Source organism: Lampetra planeri, chromosome 21, assembly GCF_965212315.1.
Source record: "Lampetra planeri chromosome 21, kcLamPlan1.2.h2, whole genome shotgun sequence".
Taxonomy (NCBI): Eukaryota; Metazoa; Chordata; class Hyperoartia; order Petromyzontiformes; family Petromyzontidae; genus Lampetra; species Lampetra planeri.
Window position 1 is genome coordinate 1,681,364 of NC_136127.1, and position 25,057 is coordinate 1,706,420.

The 25,057-nt window shown below is 48.8% G+C and overlaps 1 protein-coding gene across 1 annotated transcript in view; it reads left to right on the top strand.

The window, feature by feature from the left end:
* ERBB4 (erb-b2 receptor tyrosine kinase 4) overlaps positions 1 to 24,697 on the top strand; it is a 119,923-nt gene extending 95,226 nt beyond the window's left edge. Inside the window, exons 18-28 of the mRNA XM_078603712.1 lie at positions 956 to 1,078; positions 2,482 to 2,580; positions 7,206 to 7,391; positions 9,238 to 9,393; positions 9,973 to 10,048; positions 10,964 to 11,110; positions 13,659 to 13,756; positions 13,909 to 14,091; positions 16,342 to 16,392; positions 18,725 to 19,061; positions 20,900 to 24,697. Coding sequence (XP_078459838.1) covers positions 956 to 1,078; positions 2,482 to 2,580; positions 7,206 to 7,391; positions 9,238 to 9,393; positions 9,973 to 10,048; positions 10,964 to 11,110; positions 13,659 to 13,756; positions 13,909 to 14,091; positions 16,342 to 16,392; positions 18,725 to 19,061; positions 20,900 to 21,459 — 2,016 coding nt within the window. The 3' untranslated portion in view covers positions 21,460 to 24,697. The remainder of the gene's footprint in view (positions 1 to 955; positions 1,079 to 2,481; positions 2,581 to 7,205; positions 7,392 to 9,237; positions 9,394 to 9,972; positions 10,049 to 10,963; positions 11,111 to 13,658; positions 13,757 to 13,908; positions 14,092 to 16,341; positions 16,393 to 18,724; positions 19,062 to 20,899) is intronic.
* The last annotated feature ends 360 nt before the right edge of the window (positions 24,698 to 25,057 follow it).

Below are 25,057 nucleotides of genomic sequence, written 5' to 3' on the forward strand. Positions count from 1 at the left end.
AACACTGGCACGGCCCCCCTCTCTCTAGAGGAATTCTGTGTAACTGCGATCATGAATTGGGCAGAGCGAGTTTTTGTGCAAAGTTTACAGTGCCCAGCCCAAGGGGCACAAGGAGCGGTGATGCAGGCAGTAGGGTAGAATTTTGCAAAACAAATTTGCAGTTAAAATACAAATTGTGCAGTCTCCTGGTGAGTAACATAAAAGTGCATCTGGAAATATGTTATTCCTGTTCAAGGAGTGACTGACATCACGATGTCACAACTTGCCATTACTTCCTTTTTGCCAGATCCTGTAACTCTTGTCCCTATCCGCCCAGGTCTGCTATGGCAGTCCATCACCTCGCCAACTGGGGGTCTTCCCTACGACCACTGACCTCTGGTTCATTGGGTCTAATGTGTTATCTTATTACATTATATTCCAATATTACCGTGAGGTTGTTAGCATTCTCCCAGCACCTATTCTCAATGGCCAGCAATTACAATTTCAGAGAAACTGGATTCTCAACTTGTTTATGACTTATTCTTGGGTCTTTTTTAAGACTTACATATTCAGATATGATTGAGCAAATACTCTGTCATTAGGCCATAAAGGCTACGTATCATTCTTTTTAGGAATCATTATGGGATACTGACTCTGAAATTCCCTGGAACAGCGGTGTACTACACGTAAAGGAAACTGGCTTTAGTCCCTCCTCATGTACTAATATGTGACAAGGCAGCTGAGGCTGGGTTATGGATACACTGCTCCCTTCAATAGGGACCATGTTCCAGCAGTAGCTTTGGTCCGGTTCACGAGAAGCTAATCGCACAACACGTATTCGTGTCCGAGGTTGCATTTCGTGTAAGTGAGCACACAGTTTCGCTGTCTGCCGTCTCTTCCACGATGTCTACCTTTTTTTGTTGTGAGAGTCAAATTAACGAGGCTGCCGCTGCTGCTCCTTTTGTTTCGGTTACAGTTGGTGCAGCCGCTGACACCAAGTGGAGCGCAGCCGAACCAAGCGCAGTTGAGAATCCTCAAGGAAACGGAGCTCAAAAAGGGGAAGGTCCTCGGCTCTGGGGCCTTTGGAACTGTCTACAAAGTGAGTGCAGCCACAGCGGCAACATCCGCACGTCTCCTTTGTGCAGCTGGGAACAAACCAGGCACTCTGCTGTCATTGGCTGCCCATTCATTCTCAGCTACATGCTTCTGTATACTCTCTTTGGTTCTTTCGGTAAAGTCACGTAGGTGTAAAATAACATAAATCACGACGTTTCGGGCCCAACACAAGCGTCCATCACCAGGTGTTGAACTTATTTCGCACTGGACGTGGCCAACCGTGCTAATAGGAGGTGCCCTACCTCCTCAGCGTTGCCACCTCTGTCTGGGTTTGACCCGGCCAGTCTAGGAATTTTCATATGTGTTTGGGTGGCAGGCGGCGATTTGTACCGTCTGGTGGTGTTGTGTTGAAATGCATTTCAGTGGACTGGACAGTTTTGATAGACCTAGGCTGATTGGGAAATATGTCTGAGCTTGGTCCTCAGTAAAACGGTAAAAACCCGACATCATCTGCCATATTTTTCTGACCCGAAGGAGATGATGGGCGGTGGGCTGTGGGACGGTGGCAACCACGACCAATGCAGTTCACCGTTGGTGGGAGTCTCGACCATGTGGAAGTGTTAAAGTGTTTATGGATCATAGCAAAAGCTACAATTTGCAAAATGAGTTAAATTCATGAATGAGTTTATTATTGACAAATGGCACGTTGTAAAATGTCCGTCAGTCTGTGTGTGAGTGTATGTATGTGTTGCGGTTAGCGCGCTGCGCTACGAACCCGGGGACCTGAGTTTGATTCCCGCTCACGGCCAATACCAGTGGCGATTATCTGAACTGGTCCTGGGTCTCCTCTAGGTCAACTTAGCATCAAATGAGTGTTTGGTGCGGTGTGTAAACATCGCCACTAGGAAGACAAAGGCAGCCAGGTATGGTGCTGGCCACTGACGCCCTCATGGGCCGTGCCAGTCTTCATAGGTGCTCGCTAACAGCACAAATATTTGAACTGATCCTGGCCTCCCCTAGGTCGACTCAGCCTTAAATTAGTACCTGGTGCGGATGCGTAAATGTCATGGTTAGAGAAACAACCATGAGGGATAATTATCACGAAACTAAAATGTGGCGCTTGGAATGCGTGCTTGTGTATAGTACTGGCGAGCCTGCCATGCCATGGTAACCCCGTGTCTTAGTGTGTTGAACGTTTTTGGCACTGTACCTAGCCTAGGAAGGACAGCAAACTAAATACGAAAAGCAGTTCTAACGAAATGAGTTTTTAACCTAGATTTAAAAGTGCATAGCTCAATTTGGCCTCCTAATATCGGAAGGGAGAGCGTTCCAGACGGCCGCAGAAACGCATTCGACAAAAGCGCGCGATGCGATCACCGTCTTTGTTCGATGGCCAGCCAAAAAGCCACCGCTGCGAGGGTGACCAGAGCTTTGTTTCCGCTGCAGGGAATCTGGGTCCCCGAGGGGGAGTCGGTGAAGATCGCTGTGGCCGTGAAGGTGCTGAGGGACTCTGCCTCCTCGAAAGCCAACAAGGACATTCTGGATGTACGTATTTAACGCAATCAAGTACACACGCGTTTATACATTTTCAACGAGCACCAAACGTTTTAAGTACTATTGAAGATGGGGTTATCCCCATTAACATGGTTGTTTTGAGTAATGGGGGAAAAAAACTTCACTCTTGATATTTGACTGTGGGTTGAATTGGGGTTTATTGTCGGCGTGATTGTGTACGGTGTTGCACTAAAGTTCATTTGAACGGAGCTTCGCTAAGATTTGAACTCGGATCCACGCATATGTAACCCAGTGGGTGGCAGGGCAGGTCAGTGCTAACACTCGTGTCACACAGCAAGAAGGGGCTGGGTTTGATTCCCGACTGGGGCGGCTTTCTGTGTGGGTTTTGCATGTTTTCTCGCCATTCTGCATGGGTTTCCTCTGTGATCTCCTTTGCCCTCCTATAGTAACTGGCATTGGACAAACATTCCAATGCTGAATAATTACCAGCAATTTACTCAATTGGGATTACACGTCAACATTATCCTCAACTACAAACCATTTGCAGGACCCTCCTGAAAGAAAAACAGCCTTGAGACTCAATGAGGCTTTCCTGGGTAATAAACCAGCATAGCAGTGCTCGCACACTGGGCCCCAACGTCTCATCCAGTGGCAGTGGAGCAAAGAGGACACTGCTCGTGGTTGTGGTCATGAGTCTGAGAGCCCAGCTCGGGGTTGACGAAGTTTGTCATCCCTCCAGAATCCACCAAACGATTCCTAAACTATGTTTTTGTGGTTGTCCTACGAATAGGCTGGCCCCTGGCACGGAAATGTGGAATTTATACCAATGGCTAAGGGTTGCTGATGGAGATGAGCATGGCGGCACTCTGCTCACACACAGCGGTCACCGCATTCCGAGCCGCGTGGTGTGGGATACCGGGTGTGGGGAGCAATTGGGCATGTGCCGAATCACATGCACACAGATCAAAGAGTTTCTGCTTTGTCACAAGCGGCTGAGTGGTGCTGTGGTTAAAAACCACGACTTGTAAGTTATAAACCTGGTGAATGAGTGTTGATAACTTAGCCCATGGCTCATTTGAGAATGGGGACTGATTGTGCAGGTGTTTGTGTTTGCTCATCACACGTTTCAGATCCCTGAATCGGCTGTAACTTCACAGGGGCCACACCTTTTTCACCCCAAAGCCACTCCACCCCAAAGCGATGGATGGCAAGGAGACAACAGCGAACAATTTAAACCAGATTGACCAAGGATTTTTGTTGGCATGTCCAACAGAAATATGCTGTCCAGTTCATATGCCATACTTAATGCACCTTTCATCTTCAGTGTGCTGCTCAAATGGAATGTAGTAAAAAAAATATTTGCTCTAAAATTGGGCAAAATGCATTTTTTACTCCAAAGACAAATGCATAAGGCATGACTTGTTATGTAATTATCACGTCCATCAACGTTGCCTACCTAATAGTCCAGACACCAACAATGTGTCAAAATGTGCGGACCTTAACACATTCAATCGGACTGAAATGAATGTTTTGCAATTGCGGTGGTCAGGTTCTGGTTAAGGCTTCAAATGTGCAAAAGTTACATTGCCTGCATTGCAGAGCTATTGGCTTCTGCTTTTTCATTTTCAATATTCTGGGTAAAGCTAACCCATAGGGAATGGTGCTCTCAACTAAAATAAGTTTCCATGACCGAATGTGGGACGTTGCAGCTCCCGATGCCCTTTGCTGTCCTCATTTCAACGTGGACAATGCACATATTGAACATGTTTCAAGCGGTTGCCTGGCGACGGCTATGCACGCCTGTAATCCAGCGGTGTGGGGATGGCGAGGGTTGGTGGATCACACGCATGTTGTGAACCCCCTTCACGTGGGTGTCGAGGAGGAGCCATATCCTTTCTTCCCATGGGATCGAGTGTTGCCCCCTTGCACACATAGCGTTTCTCCAGGTGCTCTGGTGTTCCAAAAAAACAAAGATCCCCCCGAATAGCTTGAACACACTATTGGGGCAAGTCCTGTTAGCGAGTACCTATGACGGCTGGCACAGCACATGAGGGGGTGGGTGGCCAACACCACGCCAGGCCGCCTTTGTCTCCCTAGTGGTGACGTTAACACACCACACCAGATACTCATTTGAGGCTGAGTCGACCGAGGTGAGGCCCAGGACCGGTTCAGATAATCGTCACCGGTGTTGGCAGTGAGCAGGGATCGAATTCGCGTCGCCGGCTTCGTAGCGCATTGCGCTAACCGCTACACTACTGCTCTCACAAATAAACCCTCAATAAGTGGCCAATAGCCCCTTAATATACGTAGGAATGCAGAGCTTGGTGGGGGTGTCTGTGGTTCCTCCTCGTGCCTCGGAGTCGTTCTCTCTCTTCGAGAGCGAGCGAATACCGTGCCGCACGTTGCAAGTTGGAATTATTATTTGTGATAGTTGCCAGTCTGGGCTGCTGCCCTGCGTTTTTCCAGCATGGCACGCAGGGTCCCCAGCGTCCCTTAAGTGCCGCAGTTCGACTGGGTGCGATGCGCATTGCGTGCTGGAGTCGGACGCGGCTGGCGGGTGCCGCGTGCCGACGCGAGCCCTGCTAAGTGGGCAGCCCTGCAGGGACCGGCGCCAGCATCGACGCTAATGGAATCAACTCGTGCAAAGAGCAAATGTAGACCGCCACCCCAGCCAACAATGTATCGTATTGTTTTAAAAGTTTAATCCCGTTAATATTTTACTTCCACCGTTGAGGTTGGCAAGACGACTCTGGAACGTGTTTCTTTAAAATTGACTTAATAGTTATTCTTTATACCTGGCCAAGCCTGCACTCCGTTAACAAGCCAAGCCAGCGCACCGTGTGTTCAACAATCACGCTCCACGTCATGGGAGCCCAAGCGCAGTACCGTACTCATAATAACGATCCCAGGCCAAGAAATGTAATCATCATAATAATTTTAATGTCTAAGCATTTGTCAATCCACTGCTAGATGAAGGGCAGCCTATGCTGGGGTTGGCGAAGGGGAGGTTCAGTTATATTTCAGTTATATCCCACTCTGGCCACTGGCTTCATTGCACAGGGTACTTACAATTGAGCCACCACCACTAGCCTCAAAATGTTGATGATGTTTACGAATCAACATTTTTTTTTCAGTAAGCTTGCACCCGATTAACGTCATATTACTTCACGCTAAACACGATTCGCATTTCATTCGCGCTCAACTTGCCGTTGTGTTTAGCAAGATGCATGTGGAATGAACTCCGCTCGGAGGTCGGCTCGCGTGGCTGCGCCTCGCGCGGGGCGCGATCTGCTCGTCCACAAACGCTGGGGGACGTTTTGAGTGGTGTGTGGCGTCGGGAGATTCACTTCAGCAAAAAAAAGGTTAAAAAGAAAGGTGACCTATTTCCAGCACGGGTTTAATGCACCGAAGAAGAGAGCGTGTGGCGGTGGTGCTGCTGCTGCTCGTCCTTCTTGCCAGGTGCAGCACGCAAGCTTGATTTGTGTCGTGGCACTCGCTCACGACAGAGAGTTGCATCTTATGTATTTCATCAGGAAGGGCCCAATAAGCCGCCTGACTATTTCACAGGCGTCCTGCGAGGGTCACGCATTTGTAATCTTATTCATGGAGGAACCGCGGTGCCGCTACTTCAAGGGAATAGAAAGAGGTCTCTACAGCGGAAATGCGTGGTGTGACCGCCCAGGGATAACATGCGGTGGTCATGTGCACTATGTGCCCCGTGGTAACTGAGCCCAATCACCCAATCGTGGCATCGCCCATGTTCAGCACCGACTGCCGTTACCGCCGGTCGACATCTGCAGCTGCACCGCCCTTCAGAAACTCACCGGCAAGTGCCGACACGGTTCGGCCGTTCGCTTGATTCATCCAAGCAAAATGGAAATAAATTGATCCGTCACTTTACGTTCCAGAAAAAACCCAGTCCGGACTAATAAATAATAATAATGACGAGCGCGGAGCCAAAACTAGATGGTTGTTTATGTGTTGTTGTGGTCAACGGTTAAAGCAGAGACATTGCATCATAGCAGGGGGGGACTTTTAGGAAGAGGGATGCCAAGGATGCGTTAGAGTGGTGCAGCCCCCTCTCTAAGCAACATTTCGCAATCGAGGAGTCGGCATGCCCCCCTGTGCTCCCCCTGACGAGTACCATCCACGGGGAAAAACTTGTTCCTCCCGTTGTGCCCCCGTCACTTGAATCAATGAAGTTTAAAAGTAAGAAACGCAACATCATGCCGAAGGCATCTCGGGGCACTGTGGAAAATCCGGGGTTTCTTCGGGTCTCGCTCCACACAGCGGTTGAGCCGGAGGTCGCGGCTCTCGAGGTCGTTGTCTGGTCAAGCGTTTCCACGACCATGACGTTCCGAAATGACGTTCCACGACAACAAGGTTCCACGATGACGATGTTCCACGATGACGACATTCCAAAATGACACAATTACGAAACGACGACGATGTACCAAAACAACCTTCCACAACAATGACGACATTCTGCGATGACGACGTTCCCCGACGCCGTTCCACAACAACAACAACGTTCCGCGCGCACGCTCGACCGCACGCTTCCACCCGCGTTTTCGGCGGCCGAGGCGCCTCGAGCGCCATAGTCATCGGGGGCCCTCGGCGACGGCTGCACAATAAGCTCCGTGTGCGCTTGGCAGGAGGCGTACCTGATGGCGAGCGTGGACCACCCCCACCTGGTGCGGCTGCTGGGCATCTGTATGAGCTCGACGACGCAGCTCGTGACGCAGCTCATGCCGCACGGCTGCCTGCTGGAGTACGTGCGCGAGCACCGTGGCCGCGTCGGTTCGCAGCTCATCCTCAACTGGTGCGTGCAGATCGCCAAGGTGAGTGGCCACGCTGGGAAACGCGACCGTGAAGGGAGGGAAGGAGGAGTCGGCGCATCGAACCGCGGAGCGCGTTGCGAACTGCCGCCACCTTGCGCAAATTCAGCGGAGGCCACAGCAGTGGCGGCACTTGGTTCAGCCTCACCTGAAGCCGTTGTGTGGCTTTCGTGCTCGGTCAATGGACACTGTAATTGCTGTTCATTGTGTCACGCTTCAGAATCCAAGGCCCTTGCCGATGCGTCTTGTTATGCTTGCAGAGCTACTGGCACAAAAGGGCTCGAAATTTCAAGCGGTCAGCCACAAACAGCACTTTTGAAGAAGTGTAATCGAATATAAGCAATAGTTTCTTGAATTGAACAAAGTGATAAGAGTTTTGGTAAAAATAAGCCTTCAAAGTGGAGCAGTGCGAGGAAATAAGCTGAGTGGGTGAGTGTGTTGGTGAGCTCAAAGTTCCACACGTATGGGTTCACGAACCCATTCCCTGGATTTGTAGGTGAACGTTATGTCTCGCTCACATAGAAACCCAGGGAATGGGTTCGTGAACCCATAGGTGTGGACCTTTTGAGCGTTTGAATGTATGTATGTTGGTCTTATTCTTGGTTCTTTCGGTAAAGTCACGTAGAAGGGAAATAATAAAATAATAAAAATAAAACATAAAATAATTCTCACGACAGCTGTCTCCCCAACAGACCTGGTCTTCACCTGAGGACGGCTGCTTGCGTTGTGGCTGAAACGTCGTGATAATTATTTTATTATGTTTTATTTTTATTATTTTATTATTTTCCTACTGCGTGACTTTACCGAAAGAACCAAGAAGATGAATCCCTGCAGTCACGAAAGCTTTAAATCGAAAAATATGTTGGGCTTCTTTCGCACCGTACGTAGTTAACCGTGTTCATCGGAGGTGCAGGGGAAGAGCAAAAAACTAAACACATGAAGCAGTTCTAAAGACATGAGATTTCAATCTAGATGATCTAAAGTGCATAGCTCAAGTGGCTTCCCAATATCGGAAGGAAGAGCGTTCCAGGCGGCCACAGAAGTGCGTCAGAAAGCACATGACATGGTGACCGTCTTTGTTCGATGGTTAGCCAAACGTGCAAACATTTGAGAACCCAAGAGACCAGGATAGCCTCATTTGCAAGAGTGACCTGGGACTCGTAGCATGTTGCTCATTTCAGAACCCCATAGACGAATCTTACATCTGCAAAAAACAAAAACCCCATCCATCCATCGCAAATAAAAAAATCGTTTACAAAATAAATTGCGTTTCTGTCATAATGCAAGTGAGATCCAAGCCCTTCAAATGGTCTGCATCAGCCGAGTTGTCTGTGCACACTTGTGCGTGATCGCGCGTGGCAGCAAATGCACTTTGAAGGTGTGTGTGCACGAGAGTGGTTGCAAGCAAAAAGGGGAGTCGATCATAAGCTCGTGCGGAGGATCAAGGTCGGGTCAAACATTGAACCCATCGTTTTCAGCTTCACGTGTGTGTGCGTAGTGTGAAGATTGCCTCTCCAGTCGTTCCCATTAGTTCATCTCCACTGCTTGTTACAGTGACGATGTCAGCCGCAAATCTGACATGGTTAACGACCTCTGCGTTTATGTTCGTGCCTGTGTTTTCATCTCGTCCGTCTTGTGATGTTGCTGCGAACGCCGCCCCGAATAACTTTGGCGAGCGGGAATCTCTTTCAAAGCACACGGCCCATTATTCGCGCGATCGCGGTCATCGACGACGCAATCATCAGCACGACCGCGGCGTGAATCGCTTCGTCAGTAACGCCGCGAGCTCGTTACATCCTCACGGTTTGTGGGTACCCCCCCTGCCACCTGCCGCCACTGTGCCCCCCAGGGTCTCATGTACCTGGAGGAGAGGCGGCTGGTGCATCGCGACCTGGCCGCGCGCAATGTGCTCGTCAAGGCCCCCAACCACGTGAAGATCACCGACTTTGGGCTGGCGCGCCTCCTCGATGTCAACGAGCAGGAGTACCAGGCCGAGGGGGGCAAGGTGCGTGCCCCCCACACGTCGCCGTCATCGCCCCCCCCCCCCCCACCGCTAACGTGCAGTGGCGCAGTGCGACAATCGGCGGCGAGGGATTTCTTCTCGAAGAAAATCCTGCACGGTGTCAAGAGCTGAATAAACGATGTGTTTAGAACCGTGATTATGTTATATTGTGAGTGGACATCAGCCCACATAGCCACAGAGCCATGTGACAGCCTCCTTCTCCAGCACGTGCACTTCATGTGCTGAAAGGATAATATAATTAGAATGACTTGTTTACCCAGGAAGCCACGCCGGGTCTAAGGACTCTTTTTTTCATTTTGGCCCAGAATTGTTTTTCTTTTATATCAAGATGTTTTCAGCCACTTAATGAGCGTTTCTGCATGTGGAAATAAACTGGAGCACCCGTTGAAAACCCATACGTGCGAGGGGGCAATGCCCTATCCCTTACAGAAGAGACAGACCATGTTTGTCTCTACTTGCTGCACCGCCTTCTGGCGAGCCATGGCATGGCACCTCCTCGACTCCCATTGTGCACCCATGAATATAAAAAAGTTAAATCGTGCTTTGTGTTGCTCTTTCCAGATGCCAATAAAGTGGATGGCTCTCGAATCTATACAGTACAGAAAATTTACCCACCAGAGCGACGTGTGGAGCTATGGTACGTACCCGTAAGCCACCTTGACGTAATAATTTACTGCCCAATCCATTGCTGGATGAAGGCCTCCCCACACTATGTTGACCATGAGAGTTGTTTTGACCAAACTTTTACCATGCGGCTCAGCACGGGTTGGCAAAGTGGACGCCCAGAACCGGGAATCGAACTCGGGTCGCCGGATATATCGTGCTGCGTGTGCTTCAGTGCTACCCCGCCTTGACATATAAATAGCGCGAGTGAAACTCATACCAATGAGATTATGTCATCTCAATTACTCAACTAAGCTTTTTTATTTTACCACGTAAAGCTCACTGATTTTAAACCCTTATGTCGTAACCATTCTTCATAGTGGACGTCAATGTTCCCTGACGTCATTCGCAAGAGTAGGCCCTTGTGAGCCGGCGTCAGGGTCCAATTGTTCCCAAATCAAAAATGACCGATAAATTACTGAATTGGGATTACACACACAGCAGCAACCATCGCCCCCCTACTGGCAGACTAATGCCCCAGGCCACCCTTGCATATAAGACGACTATCCCGGTCTCTTGAGTTCTCAGCTGGTTAAAAAAAATGTACTTGAAACGTTTTTCCCGCTGGTGGTCATGTGACTATGGTGACCCTCGGTATTCAAAAATCAATATTTGGCATTAATCCGGCGAAATATGAAGAGTGAAGGATAGCTGGTGTTTTTGCTGAATTTGAAGGAAAAGCGAATATTCGGTGCACCTCCAGCGTTAACGAATCCCTGCTTAAGAACTGTGTTTTCATCATTGCTCGTAACTAGTTGTCGATAGATATTTTTTTAGTTGTAATATGATCGGTTGGTCCTCCGTGCCCATCCTATTCTACGGTGGGCACTGCATCAGAATCGAGTTGACGATGACGACGACAACAACGGCGGTGGTTCTCGTGTCACAGGCGTGACCGTGTGGGAGCTCATGACGTTCGGAGGCAAGCCGTACGATGGGATCTCTGCGCGGGACATCCCCGGGCTCCTGGAGAAGGGGGAGCGGCTCCCCCAGCCCCCGGTGTGCACCATCGACGTCTACATGATCATGGTGAAATGTACGTCGCAGCCCGCGGCCCGCTCCGCCGCCCCCCTTCCCCCACCACAACGAGCAGCAGGGTACGGCGCAATGGAAGCCAACGTCTCCACGCTGGCGATCACCGTAACCAAAAACTGACTCATGACGTCGACCCGATGGTAACGCGCGACGCGGCCCAGGCTCATGGGGCCCCCAGACCACGGATGTGCCGTAAGATCAGCATGTCACCTGCAGCCCACCCTGAATGAGGCTGACCGCGGCGCTCCGTGTTCACGAGCGCTGGCACGATGGGCCTGGCTGTTCTAGGACTGACCCACGAGTGGCAACAACGAGGACCTGAGTTCCCATCCTCCATGGGCCGCTTGGCTTCATGAACCCAGCTGCTCCAAATCCTTCCCCCTCTTTACCCTAAACAAGATTAATAATTACTTGAATTTGGTATCTGCACCATTCTTATAGCACAAGTCTATCGCAGAGGCACTGTGTTTCGCAGATGAGCACGTCAGCCAGTTGGGGAACGATGTTGCTACTCTGAAAACGAATGTTTTTAGAACTGCTTTTGTGTCTAGTTTGTTATCCTTCACCCGCACCTCTGATTAGCACGGTTGGCTACGTACTGTGCGAAAGAAGTTGAACATGCAAACAGTACATATATACTTTCCACCTCACGTGATTCATTCCTCAAGATTGGCTCTGGCACCCCAAAGGACGGAGCTGGTGATGCGGATTGCATGCAAGAGAGGACACAGTGCTCATGGTTATAATGGTGGCCATATTAAATAATATCAAGCGCATGTGCACAGAGCCATGGACAAATGGCTGTCAGAAAAGAAGAGATAAAGGCTGGCAGATGGTTACGTTTTAAGTGTAGCATTGAGTTAGGCATGGACGCCACGGTGGCGAGATGTTAACTACCTCGCCTGGTATGCAGGAGGTCGTGGGTACGCTCCCGACCCTGTCGCCTGCTGTATATTTGGAGTTCGCATGTCTCTCTCCCCGTGGTCGTGTGGATTTTTTTCTGGGTTCTACAGTTTTTCCCTTAACATTTATAAGGGATAATAAATACCAAATGCATTTATTTAACTTTTACAATCCTGATCCTCCGCGTCAGATAGCTTCTTGGTTGAGGGCGTGATCGCAATGCTGTCTGCTGGATATATCACTGCAATATGCGCACTTGCTGAGTATCCATATGCTTTATTTTATGCTGGTCTGTCAATTATCGATGCTTGTTACACATTTGTGTCATGCATTTGCTTGACATTCTTCAGCCCTTTGGAGTGCAAAGATATGCATTTTATCTTCATATACATTGATTGACTGGTGGTACAAGGTATGAACCAGTTTAATGTTGTTCACAACATGTTCATGTGAATGGGCGGCGGGGTGACATCGTGGGAACATGTGTGCCTCACTGAAAGAATGTCCTGGGTTTGATTCCAAACTCTGCGTGGAGTTGCAATGTTCTCCCCCTGTTCTGCAGAGTGTGAGTGAATGTGAATGGGCGTAGTGCTGGCCTTCATAGGTGCTCACTGACAGCACTTTCCCCAAGAGCCTATTAAGGCTATACGGGGGATCTTTTTTTCTTTGTGAGTGCATTTTGTGTGTTCCCCCCCTCTTCTGCATGGGTTATATCAGGGTTTTCTGGTGTCCTGTCATAGATAACATTAAAATGACAAAATGTATCTGGTATTGGCCATAACATCCCAATGCTGAAACATTCCCTGTAAATTGCTCATTTGGGATTACACACAGCACCAACATCGCCTCCCTACCACGGAAACTTGACAGGACCTGGCGAGACTCTTCTGGGTAAACGAGCATAACTAATATCTATGGAAAAAATGTTGCCAGTATCAGAAATGATGAAAAATAAGAAGAAGCGTGACCCTCTCTGGCAAGAAAACTGAAGGTGTTATAAGCAGCTGCATTTGGAGGCTTGCCCCTCTTTTCTCTCCACCTGAAGAAGACCGCTTGTGTTTGCGATCGAAACGTCGTGGGTTTTTTGCTTTTAATTTCGATTTTTGCTTTCCATCTACGTGACTTTACCGAAAGAACCAAGAATATAGGTGTTAAGATCTTCAACACCAAATAAATACATTTTGAAAGGCATCAAGTCTGCATTAAACACGCATTCTCTGATAATATAGGCATTGGCCTGCACCAGAGACGAGAGAACGCCACGAGGCGAGTAGTAAACAAGATGATGCCACACGTATCGGAACGCTTCGAGCTCGGGTCGAGAAGTTATATCTACGGGATCTTTTTGCCAGTCTTGGTGTGCTCTGAGACTGTTTTTGCTGATGTTTGTCTGCCTTGCCCAAGCTTGGAAATTGATGTACTTATGCAATTCTTACTTATATACTTAATGTATTAGTAATTAAAATTGTATTTTAGTGATTAGCTTACCTTTTCTATACATTGCACTGTTATTGTTTTTTAATATTTTTTATTGTAACTTTCTGACCTGCCCCTATTGGACATTTGTGAAAAATCGCTTCATAGCTCATCGGATTTCTCCAGGATAAATACAAATTCTGAAATCTGGTCACGGTTTCTCCATTCAGGTTGGATGATCGATGCTGAGTCCCGGCCCCGGTTTAGCGAGCTGGCTACCGACTTTTCCAAGATGGCTCGTGATCCTTCCAGATACCTGGTCATTCAGGTGATTACACACATACACACACATACACACACACACATACACACACACATACACATACAACACACATCTTGTGGTAAATCAGACTGTTGCTTCAAGCATTAATGTTCACATTCCTTAAAATGCCGTTATCGCTGCCACTGCTGCTGCTATAGGGAGATGAGCCTATGGCTTTGCCAAGCCCCACGGACAGCAAATTCTACAAGAGCTTCCTGCAGGATAGCAACGAGGAGCTGGGAGTCGTCTCTATGCAGGAGGAGACCTTCCTGAACTCCTCCACGCGCCCGTTCCACCTCATGCCTCCGCCTTCGGGCCGACGGCATGGCACCGCCACACTGGTGAGTAGGATGGCTCCCAGCTTCACCCACGCTGATGGGGCCGGGGAAGGCTCTGATGTGGCAACGCCAGCTCTTCTCCGTTGACAAATGAATCACAGTCGTGATTGGTGGCTTTGTTTTTTACCGAGCATCTAATGCGGTAAATGCCTTGTTTGTATTAGTGTTGCAATATGCATTGAGGGGTATTGACGTTGTTGTTCATGTGCTTAAGCGCCACCTAGCTCCCTTTGTATAACAGCTTAGAGCTGTTATATGATATATATCGTATATTTCTTTCTGCCTCAGCAGTCCGCCTGCTGTATTTTTTCACCTGAAGACGATAGCTTGTGTTGCGATCGAAACGTCGTGATTTTTAATTATTTTTCTATCTACGTGACTTTACCGAAAGACCCAAGGAGTATGAATTCCTGCAATCACGATAGCTTTAAGTCAAGCATAGAGCTGGCTAAATTGGACCATCCATGTAACGAATCAATTAATACTTAAACTCAGGTAAATCTTACAGCTCTGTTTAATGCAAGACTTTGCGACTGTAGGGAGCAAACAGCAGCCACTTTAATCATCAGAAAATCACGTTAAAATAACACAAAAAAACTAAACACGTTAATCAATGAATAACACTGTGGTCTTAAAATGAAAAATAGGCGATGTTTCGGGAAATGGCCCGGCCCTTCTGCAGAGAGGCCAGAGAGAGGCCAGAGAGGAAGATCACTCGAGCTCCACTCTGGCCGATATACGAGGGCCATTGGCTGAAATGTTTCCATATGATCTAAAATTAACGTTCAAACTGTAGATATAGAATTTGAATTGGGAAGAGCCTGTCACAGCAGCCTGCTTATAAAATAATGACACGCAAATCGTGGGGTCTTGTTCACGAGATAGTGCAAGCTGTCTTTTTTCTGCCTTGTGGTGTAAATACAAGAGTGTTTGAATAAATACAGCAGCAGAAACATTTCCCTGCCCACCCTAATGGTTTCCGCCCACACGTAAACACTCGTGAATTTCCCAATAACAATTTCGTATCTCATCCTGCCTAATGGCCATCCAAGCATAGATGACACGAAATTTCCTCTCCTTTAACCCATCTAGAACCACCGTGCTCTACTTCCCCATCTTCCGCTCTCCTCCACCTTCTCCTCCCCCCTTCATATCTTCCCCACGCTCAGTCTAACTTCGATCGCTTCCGTCCGAATTCTTGGCGTTACCTTTAAATCTTCATTTTCCTTCACTTCCGACATCGCCAACACCACTCGCACGTTGCCGCTTCCATCTTTTAAATATCAGAAAAATTCACCATCACCGCTGCCAAACGTCTTGTGCACTCCATAGACTTCACTCGTCTGGATTATTGCAACTCGCTCCTGGTCGGTCTCCCTGCTACACCCTTGCCCCTCTACAACAAATAAAAAACTCGGCTGCATGCACCGTCCTTAACCTCCCATTCCACCACTCATTGCTCCCCACTCCTTCAACAATCTCACGGGATTCCTATATGTCACCGCTGCCTCTTTAAATTGCTCACCTTAGTTTTCAAAGCTTTGCATGGACTGCCCCCTCCCTTTCCTATTCTTCTCTCATTTCCTTATATGTCCCATCACATCCGCTGCGGTCACAAGCTGCTTATCTTCTGGCTGTCCCTCCTCCACCCTGTGCCCAATCTCACTTTTGCTCCTTCTCTCAGCTTGCCCCCTTACACTGGAACAAACTCCCTCTCCACATCTGACTCTCCCCCTCGCTTTCCTCTCTTCGCACTGCCCTCAGGTCCTGTCTCTTTTCTCTTCTCGCCTCTTACCGTCCTCTCCCGCCACCCCTACCAGCACCACTTAACACCCCTAACGCCCCCACCGCCGCAGCCTCCACCTCGCTCCCTCCACTCTTTGTCACTACCCAATCCCCATCCCATATCTTCCCATTTTGTACCGTAGTCGGTAGGCATTGTGAAGCGCCTTGGTGAAAGGTGCTTTATAAATCCAAACAGAATAGCATATATAAAGGACCGGCAGAGCTTGGGTGGGGGGGGGGGGTATTTGGTACCGGCTTTCCGCGTCCCCTCCTTTCCCACGTTTCTTCTCCTGGCGAGTCAGGGTATGGCTCCTTGACTCCCACAGGAAGGGAGTTTCACACCGTTGGTGTGATCCTCCAATGTTGTGCTGGATTCCGAGCCACGTGCGTAACCGCCGCCGCCCGGCTATCACAGAATGTCTCGCGTTCATCCAAGGTGATGTTTTACAAACGGCTTGTTGTTTGCAGGGCAGCAAAGATGGGACTTCACCTCCGCCACCCTACACGCCAATGTCTGGGGTATGCGCTTTCACTGAACCCTTTTCAAAGTCCTCAAAACGCATCATTTTCCACTTTCGAGCACGGTGCAGATTATTATCTGTGTCGCGTACCGCAAGCAAATATTTGCGAAAGAATGGGGTTGTGATCAACAACACATGGACATTTTTCATAGAATCCGGAACACATTGTGCCCTTGATGCAAACCACATTGTGTTTTTTAATTGAAACCCTTTAAACGAAATTGCGAAGCCGGTCAATCGATGTTTTATTGGCTCGCGTCCTCTAGCAGGAGCCAAGAACTGCGACAGTGGAGATAATTGAACCGTTAAGGTATCACATCGTTATGTCAGAACACGGTTGAATGTATCGCGATTAAATTACAGCCTGTTCTCCTATAACGCGGTAGTAGTTGCGTTCCTGAAGAGCACCGTGTTATGGAAAAATCGCGTTCGAATAAATAATAGATAATGTGGGGTAAAGCACAGTCCGCGATAACACGTGAGATGCGTGCGCAAGCTGAATAAAGACTGAGGCACGTGGGTAGCATCTAGAAGCATCCAGCAGCATTCCAATGCCTCGTGCGATGCTACGCCGAGGCAGCCGTACGACCGCTGATTCCTACTCGAGCGAAGTTCACTCAATCGCGTTATATCCAATTTGCATCCGCATTGTAAAAAATGTGTTCCCTCATACATTTATCGCGTTATATCCAATTCACGTGATGAAAACAACACGTGGCATTATCGGAGAACGCACTGTATTCAGGTTTAACACGTAGGCTTTCGCGACCAATATTATTCATAATAAAGTTTTTGGGTTAGATCGCGTTATTTATAAATGTGTCGTAACCCTCCACCACCTGACACGGCCAATTAGCAAAAAAAGTGTCAAGTTGACAAAAGACAAACTAGTTCACTACTTTAGCCCACCGGTGTGTTGAAGAGTGAAACCACAACATTTACAATTTTTTGAGTACGACGTTTCGCTGATAATTGCATCCAGCATCATCGGGCAATTCGCCAGAATTCTGGTAGGCTAAAGTAGTGAACTATTTGTCTTTTGTCAACGTGACACTTTTTTTTGCTGATTGGCCATATCGGTGGTGGAGGGTTACGACACATTTATAAATAACGCCATCTATCCCAAAAAGTTATTATGTATTCAGGTTACACTCAGTTTAACACGTAGGCTTTTGCGACCAATATTATCCATTATTATCCAGGTTAAACTCTGCAGGATGGGGATTTTCTGAGTTCGGCAGTAGGAACCATGGAGCATGAAGGTCTTGGAGTGGAAGAGTGCGGGTGTGCATAATTAATGCTCACATTAGTTCAGTGGAAACTTCTCAGAGGAAATGCAAGCATTGGCAGGTACACAACCTGTGGTGTTTTACAACACGAGAAAATGCCCGCGTTCGAACGACTAGCGTCAGCCTTTCCCCCGCGCGGCATTGCCCACGATGCACCGGCAGCGTTAGCGTCTAGCACCGCCAGCAGGTGGAGATTGTTTTGCCAGACACGCACACAAATACACGCGTGGAGACTCATATTGAAACCACCAAGTTGAACTCGGGGTATGGTGGAATGTGGGCCATGCTGGGAAGGCTCCCAGAAATTATTAAATAATGTAAAAAATAGTTTGGCTGTAACATGTTCATGCACCAATGGAGCGGCACGCAATGGGATGCGACATTCCGCTGTCAATCAACGTGCATCCAGCCCCACCACGTGGTCTGCTTATCGTTACTCTTATCAATTAATTTTGTGGTTAATATTCATTTCTTATATTTTTTTTATACATTTAATTAATGTAAGTGTTATTTTATTTATCTGGAAAATGAATGTGAAAGAATGAGGGTGCAAGATCGTCACTATAAGGACGGATCGGAAATGTGGGAGATGGACAAATAACTTTGCATAAACAGCTGAAAAGTATTGGAAAGAAGCACAGAAATGCATGCTGGGAATGACATTGAAAGATGGAAAGAGGAACAAGTGGGTCAGAGAATATGTGCATGTTAACATCACATTGACTGTTAAGAAAAGTATGGGGCGCCATGGTGGCGAGATGTTAACTACCTCGCCTGGTATGGGGGAGGTTGTAAGTCCGATCCCGACCTTCACGCCTGTATATTTGGAGCTTACATGTGCTCCCCGCGGTCGCATGGTTTTTTTCTGGGTCCTCTGGTTTTTCCCTCCGCTATGCTGAGCACGTGGATTTCCACATGCTGAGTATAGTTTATCCGCGTCGCTCCGCAGAGTGTTTTTGGAGCGTTTTGACTTTTTGCGAAACAACCTGGAGGGGGGGGGGAGTTCTGACGAAGCGACCGTGACGTGGTGCAATCCCACAGAGCATTGACTTCGAGCCGGATTGTGGGACGCCTGCGGCGTGCGACCGGAGCATCAGGCGCAGTCTGTCACGCCGCTCAGAGACGTTGTCGGCGCCTGGCCCCACGGCGGCGGTGGCGGCCACGGGGGGCGCCGGACGCGCCGACCCTGCGGCGCTCGGCAAGTGGCCGGCGTCCCGCGGCCTTCTGGAGCGTGGCCGCCGGGACGGCGCGGAAGACGCGGAGGGCGGCAGCCTGCGCTACAGCCGGGACCCGACGGATGCCTTCGCTGAGGTGGAGTCCCCCGACTGCGATGGCTACGTGTCGCCCTTGCCGTGCGGCCAGACGCCCCGCGAGACAGGTCTGCACCCGCTGCACGCGGCCGTCCTGCATCCCTTCACGTGTGTCCACGGCTCTATGCGTCAACCAACTGAAGCCCTCCCCGTACCTCACCTGACTCTTGTGCGGCCACCCCTGTCATCTGTGTGAGAGGGGGAGGGATGCAGTTTGTTGTCCTTCACCCGCACCTCCGATTAGTGCGGTTGACTACATGCGGTGCGAAAGAAGTTCAACATACATATCTCTCTATCTAGATCTTCTCAAGCCTCCCGTACATCACGTGACTTCTATGTGACCACCCCCACCCTGGATCCCTCCCCTCTCATCTATATATCTCTCTATCGATCTAAATCTGCTCACGCCTCCCCGTACACCACATTACTTCTGTGTGGCCACCCCCACTCTGAATCCCTCCACTGCTCCCCGCCACCCCCTGTGAGGAGAGACGCTACTCAATGCAACGACGCCGAGGGCCTCCTCCTCTCGCCTCTGCCTCCATATTTTCTTCTTTTCTGACCCTTTGTACAGTTTTTATGTTACTTTTCCATCCCCTTCCTCTTATTTCCCGTTCTTTCTCTTCTCTCTTCCCTATTCCTTTAATGTTTCTTTTCCCGTTCATTATACCGCTGCCTCTACTCCCCTTCCCGTCGTGCCCCATGGGTACACGTTTCATGTTTATTTTATTTTGTTGAACGAGGTAAGAACTCATGAGACCAGGATAAGGTCTCGTTGTTTTATGAGGCTATCTGTTTTTGATATATGTTTTAGTTTTATGAAACAACAGCTATTTTAGTTAACAACAAAAATACGTCAACAAAATGAGCTATTTTTGCAGATTGTTTCAAATTTAGATTTAAAGCTTTCGTGACTGCAGGGATGCATATTCTTGGTTCTTTCGGTAAAGTCACGTAGAAGGGAAATACGAGACTTTACCGAAAGAACCAAGATTATGTTTCAACTTTGTTTCAAAATTGATGGAATAACCGTTCCCGGTAATTTTTGGCGTTTATTGGATGAACCCCAAAGTCATCAGAGTTAATGTCTGTGAGCTCCTCACCGTTACCCTACGAGCACATCACCGTTTCTCTGCGTGCTTCTCCTATGTTGAACGGTCTGCGCTTTAATTGGCCGGGGCCACACCTGGGTATGGCTCACCGAAGGCAAACTGTGTCTGCGTCTCTCGCACTGTGGGCTGCCTTGATCCTCTTCTGGAAGGATTGTTGGCCGAATGGTGAAGCTGCAGTTGTCAGCTGGAGGGAGCGAACTCGTCCTCATAACTGTCACACATACGCCATAACCTTTACGACGGGCTTTCGCAAGATGATTTTGGTCGGCATCAGTAAATATGTCTGACATTTTAAAACGTTTAAGTTCACTGGTCATGACGTCGTGCTCTGGGGCAGGGTGCACTAATTGAACCGTGCAGCCACATTTCACATGCTCCACTTGCATCCACAGCCACGCGTGCCGTTAAACAGCGTCCACAGCCAACGTGAACATTCAAACAGCAGTTTCAATAAATCAGTATTTGATGCAATAGAGCTGCCTTACTTACCATCCAGAGGCCAATGGTTCACTGCTATCGCCCCCCCCCCCCACCGCCTTTGTTCACCCAGTAGCGTAACGTCGAACACCACAGGCAGTCGAGTGGCAGGTCACGTGAGGTGAGGCAAATGGTCAACGTGGACGAGTAGACCAAATACCCCCCGAGCGTTCGCTCTGGGCGAAGCCCCTTTTGCCTGCAGCAGCAGCGGCGGCATGGGCTAGCACTTGCAGGTTTGCACCCTTCACCCGTACCCGCCTCTGCTCTCACGTGATGCCCACGCCTCTCGTTGACCAATTTGTGCCTTTGCCCCCCAGAAACTTCCTGGCCTCTGCCGGCAGGGCTTCCGCCGGGCCAGCGGTGGATGCTGGGAGACGGCCCGTCGGAGTACTCCGTGCCTCCGCTGCGTGCACCAGCTCTGCCGCCCTCCCGCGCCGTGCCCGGCAGCCCTGGGGGGGACGCCCGTTCGGACGTCGGCCCCGAGGGCCGGGGCGACGGAGAGGTGGAAGACGGCGCAAAGGGCGACGCTTCGCCGTCGGACGGCGCCGCCGGGGGAGTGGGTGGGCACCCGGATGAAGCGCGCGCGCTCAGGGGGGCGGAGTACATGGAAATGGACGGATCGCCGGACGAGAGCGCGGAGTACCTGTCGCCGCCCGTGCCGCAGCCCGCCTTCAGGGTGGCAGATGCGCCCGGCGCCAATGAGAACGGGCACGCGGTTAACAGGAGCCACGACAGCCTTCCCACGGAGGCGAACAGGGACAGCTTGGGCACTCCAAGCTATCTGCAGACGGCGCTCGCCCTGCCGCTGCTCAAGCCCGGCCGACACGTCAAGTTTTCCGCCGCGGAGAACTTGGAGTACCTGTCGGATTTCGCGTGATCGCGACGGCTTCAGACGTTTGTGAAGGGGAAGCGCAGGCTACCCTTTGCGGTTTACGTGGGGGCAGTCGTCGCGATTGGGAACGGTTGGAGGAAAAAAAAATACGTACAATTTTAATGCCGCTGTCATCGGCTCCGTTTCACACACAGATGTCGTACAGATACCATTTAACACAAACTCACTGCAGTATATGGTAATATTTGAATATAACAGCAGGAAAATATTATATTCGCCACACCTGGTCACATAACAAAAGCCAATATTGTAACCTGAAACTGTGAAACCTTGTCACTTGGATTAACACAGACATTACATCACCGTTTGCATAAATATGCGAATGTGGTAACGATGCATACGAATGCGTACGTAGTTCAGTCATGTTGTTTATCGTTATCATTAGATTACTCACATAGACAACTGCTCTCATTAAAGAAAATGCAACCAGAGAGCCACGGGGTCATTAAGATTAACACCCCCCCACACACTCGAGGGTGAATTGCGAACAGCATGGCTGCATGGCTCAGAAGCAATATGAAGTGTTGTGTGTCAAGTGCTGTGTGGCACTGCGGTTCGAAGCACCCTAGCTTGCAACCAGTGGGGGTATTAACTTACCCCATCTTGCCTCCAGAGTGAGTACAATATGAACCATTTAACTGATGTAGGCATCAATGGTCATCCGGTGGAGAGAATAGCCCCCTAAGTCAGGAATGGGGAAAGGCCGCCGCTGGCTCAGGACTGCTCCATGTCTCCTCGGACACGTGGAAATGCTTCTTCTGGTGTCTGCCTGGAATTATCTGTGAAAAGCTAAACTTGAATGTCAAGGTGCCATGAGCCACGGCTTCGGGTGGTGGTGCCGTTGATGAAATAGAGGTTTTATTGAAGTGTCGCTGTGGGCAACTGGTGATGATGGGTTCCATTATTTTATTACCGTCTCCCCAGTGTTTGGGAGACACCAGCACTAATTGTAAGAGGGTTCGCAAGCACCGCCGTTGGGAAGATTGAGTCGGCGAGTGGATAGGTTGCGGCATCGCCTTGTGCTCGCTAATCACCACGATGAGAGGATTGCACTAGAATGGAAGTGATTACATTATATCGCAATCCGTTATGGACAACATTGCCCACACTCTAAAGCAGAGTTTTGTAAATCCCAGAGCTGAGTGATGCATGAGAACTTGTACCAGCCAAAATGAGAGGTTAGCCCTCCCCTCCAGTTCCGATGACGTCTTTTTGACCTCTCTGTTTGCCTACCAAGTTCTGCCCACCGTTGGCAGGGGTCGTGACGACTGTGTAGCGGACTCTGGTTTCCGTGTACTGATTCACAGCCACTCGTTTAAATCAAAGTCCCCAATCGCCAACCGAGTTCTTGTCGAGCGGTGACCAGAATCATAGGCCACGACCGAGCTCGGTGAGCAGTCAGTGTTTTCAGTTTTCAGTTTTATTCATTAGGTATAGCCCTGTGAGCCATTCGGCTCTTGAATCGGGTGCAACCACAACAAACAAAAACATGAACAAGAAAACATCTTAAAGTGACCACGCAAACAGAAGAATCCAGGAAAAAACAGCAAAGTCTTCCAGAAAAAGCACCGCATATCAACGCTGTGTGCAAATATCCCAGTGGGATGCAAGTCAAACAATAACAACCATAAGACAATTTAGATTAAAAGTCACGGAACGTGGTGGGGGAATTGTATTTGTTCGTCGCTGTTCGTGTGAGATGGAGCTCGACCACGGCGATGACCCTGACTGGGCTTTGAAGGTCACCGGACCTGCAGCGACGAAGGTCGGCAAAGTGATGCTCTGACGGCAATGCTGCGGTGTTTGATATCGACGAGTTGAACGGATCATCTGGCGACGCTGCTGCATTGGCGAGCGGTGCACGCGCACAAGCAACATACGGCTCAATGCAGCCCTCAGAAAACACTGCCTTAACATGGAAAATAACAAATATATATAGGCGAAGTTTTGGGCAATCACCCTGCTTCATGGCACACGCTATGACGAAGGACCATTGGCTGAAGCGTGCTATGAGGAAGAACCATTATAGATATTGACAGTAGCCTTTAAGGCAGCGTTGTTGACGAGTGTGTTGAGCTATTTGATATTAACACGGGGGGGGGGGGGGGGTTTATATGTAGCATATACTCCATCACAATTGACTCGCGACGGCCTGGTTGTAAACTTAACGGAGCTGCTAAGCCACAAGCAATGTCTTGTCATTCTCCACCGAGTTTCGTCGTTTTATTATTATGCTCTTGTACAAAGTAAACGAAGAAGAGAAAAACACCTCGCCGTTTAAGTTATTTTCCAGGAAACATTGCAGTATTTAGTGTTTGTGTGTACAGCGTTCATGGGTATTATCAAGTATTCCTTTTGCTCGCGTTCAGGCTTAAAGTTGGTGCACTTCTGATTTTGGCATATTTGATCAATGTGCTTGACTGAAGATATATGATCTAATCCCTGTTTAGCTCCTCCGTTGTAATTAATTATCGTGATCATAAACTATGTGGAAATCCCTCCACGTAAAATAATAATAATGCAAAAAGCAAGTGGAGCATTGTGGTGACATTTAGTTCTGGAAAGTGCGTTACTTTTAAATAATATATCAGAGTGTGGGCAGATAATGTATGGTACGCCAAATAATATCGTTGTTTTAACACATATATAATATAGCTGGGTTATATTCTCGTTTCAGTTTTAATATGCTAGTGTCTAAACGTGAATGTTTTTCGGATTGTAAAATGTTGTAGCATTGCTCATATGTGTTTTTTTTGTATAGCGACTATTTAAAATTGACGCGTAGTAGAATTTTTACAATAACAGGTACAGTTGTATGAATTAATTGTGTTTTTTGTGTGTACTTTTCTTTTTTCTTCCCGTGATGTAGAATTAAGAATGTTCTTTAACCTCACCGGTGAATGGGGGACAGGGGTTGACTGAGGGGGGGGCCGTCTTCTCGTGAGAGAAATCCACTTTTGTCGTCACGGTACTTTTCATCAACAATGGCAGCGCCGTGCGTCTGTGAGCACTATTGGGAAGGACGGGGAGTTATATACTCGTGAAAGTAATAATGACAGTGTTGAAATATCACCGGTGGATACTTTTTGGGAAAGAGCACTCCTCCCGCATTGCAATGTAGCAGCATCACGCTCGCGATCTTAAAATAGAGGCCATTAGAGTGACCCAAAACTGATGTATCATCTATTATTCAGAAACGTAATAAAACTTACACATGACTGTGTGAACTGTTGCGCTGTACTTTTTTCCCCTCCCCGCGTTCGCTGTCACGAAGCACTCCTCTTTGTTGACGGGGCCAGCGCGAGGCTGCAGAGCTCAGAACATTTTTTTCCTGAGTACAAAGCAAAATCATCTCGAGCCAGGGTTTGCGACTCTAGTCAGTCGCCTGCACAACTCAAAGCTGTTAAACCCAAGATGACCACACGCACATCAATGAATGGCTGCTGTGGAACTTTTGACCCGTGGCACACCATGGAAAGGTGGAGTTAAGACCGACAAAGAAGTCCTTGCTTGTTGCAGAGCTTCGCGGTTCGAATCGAGTGGTCGCCCTGGTTAATACTGCAGGTTTATTAACCGGAAATAC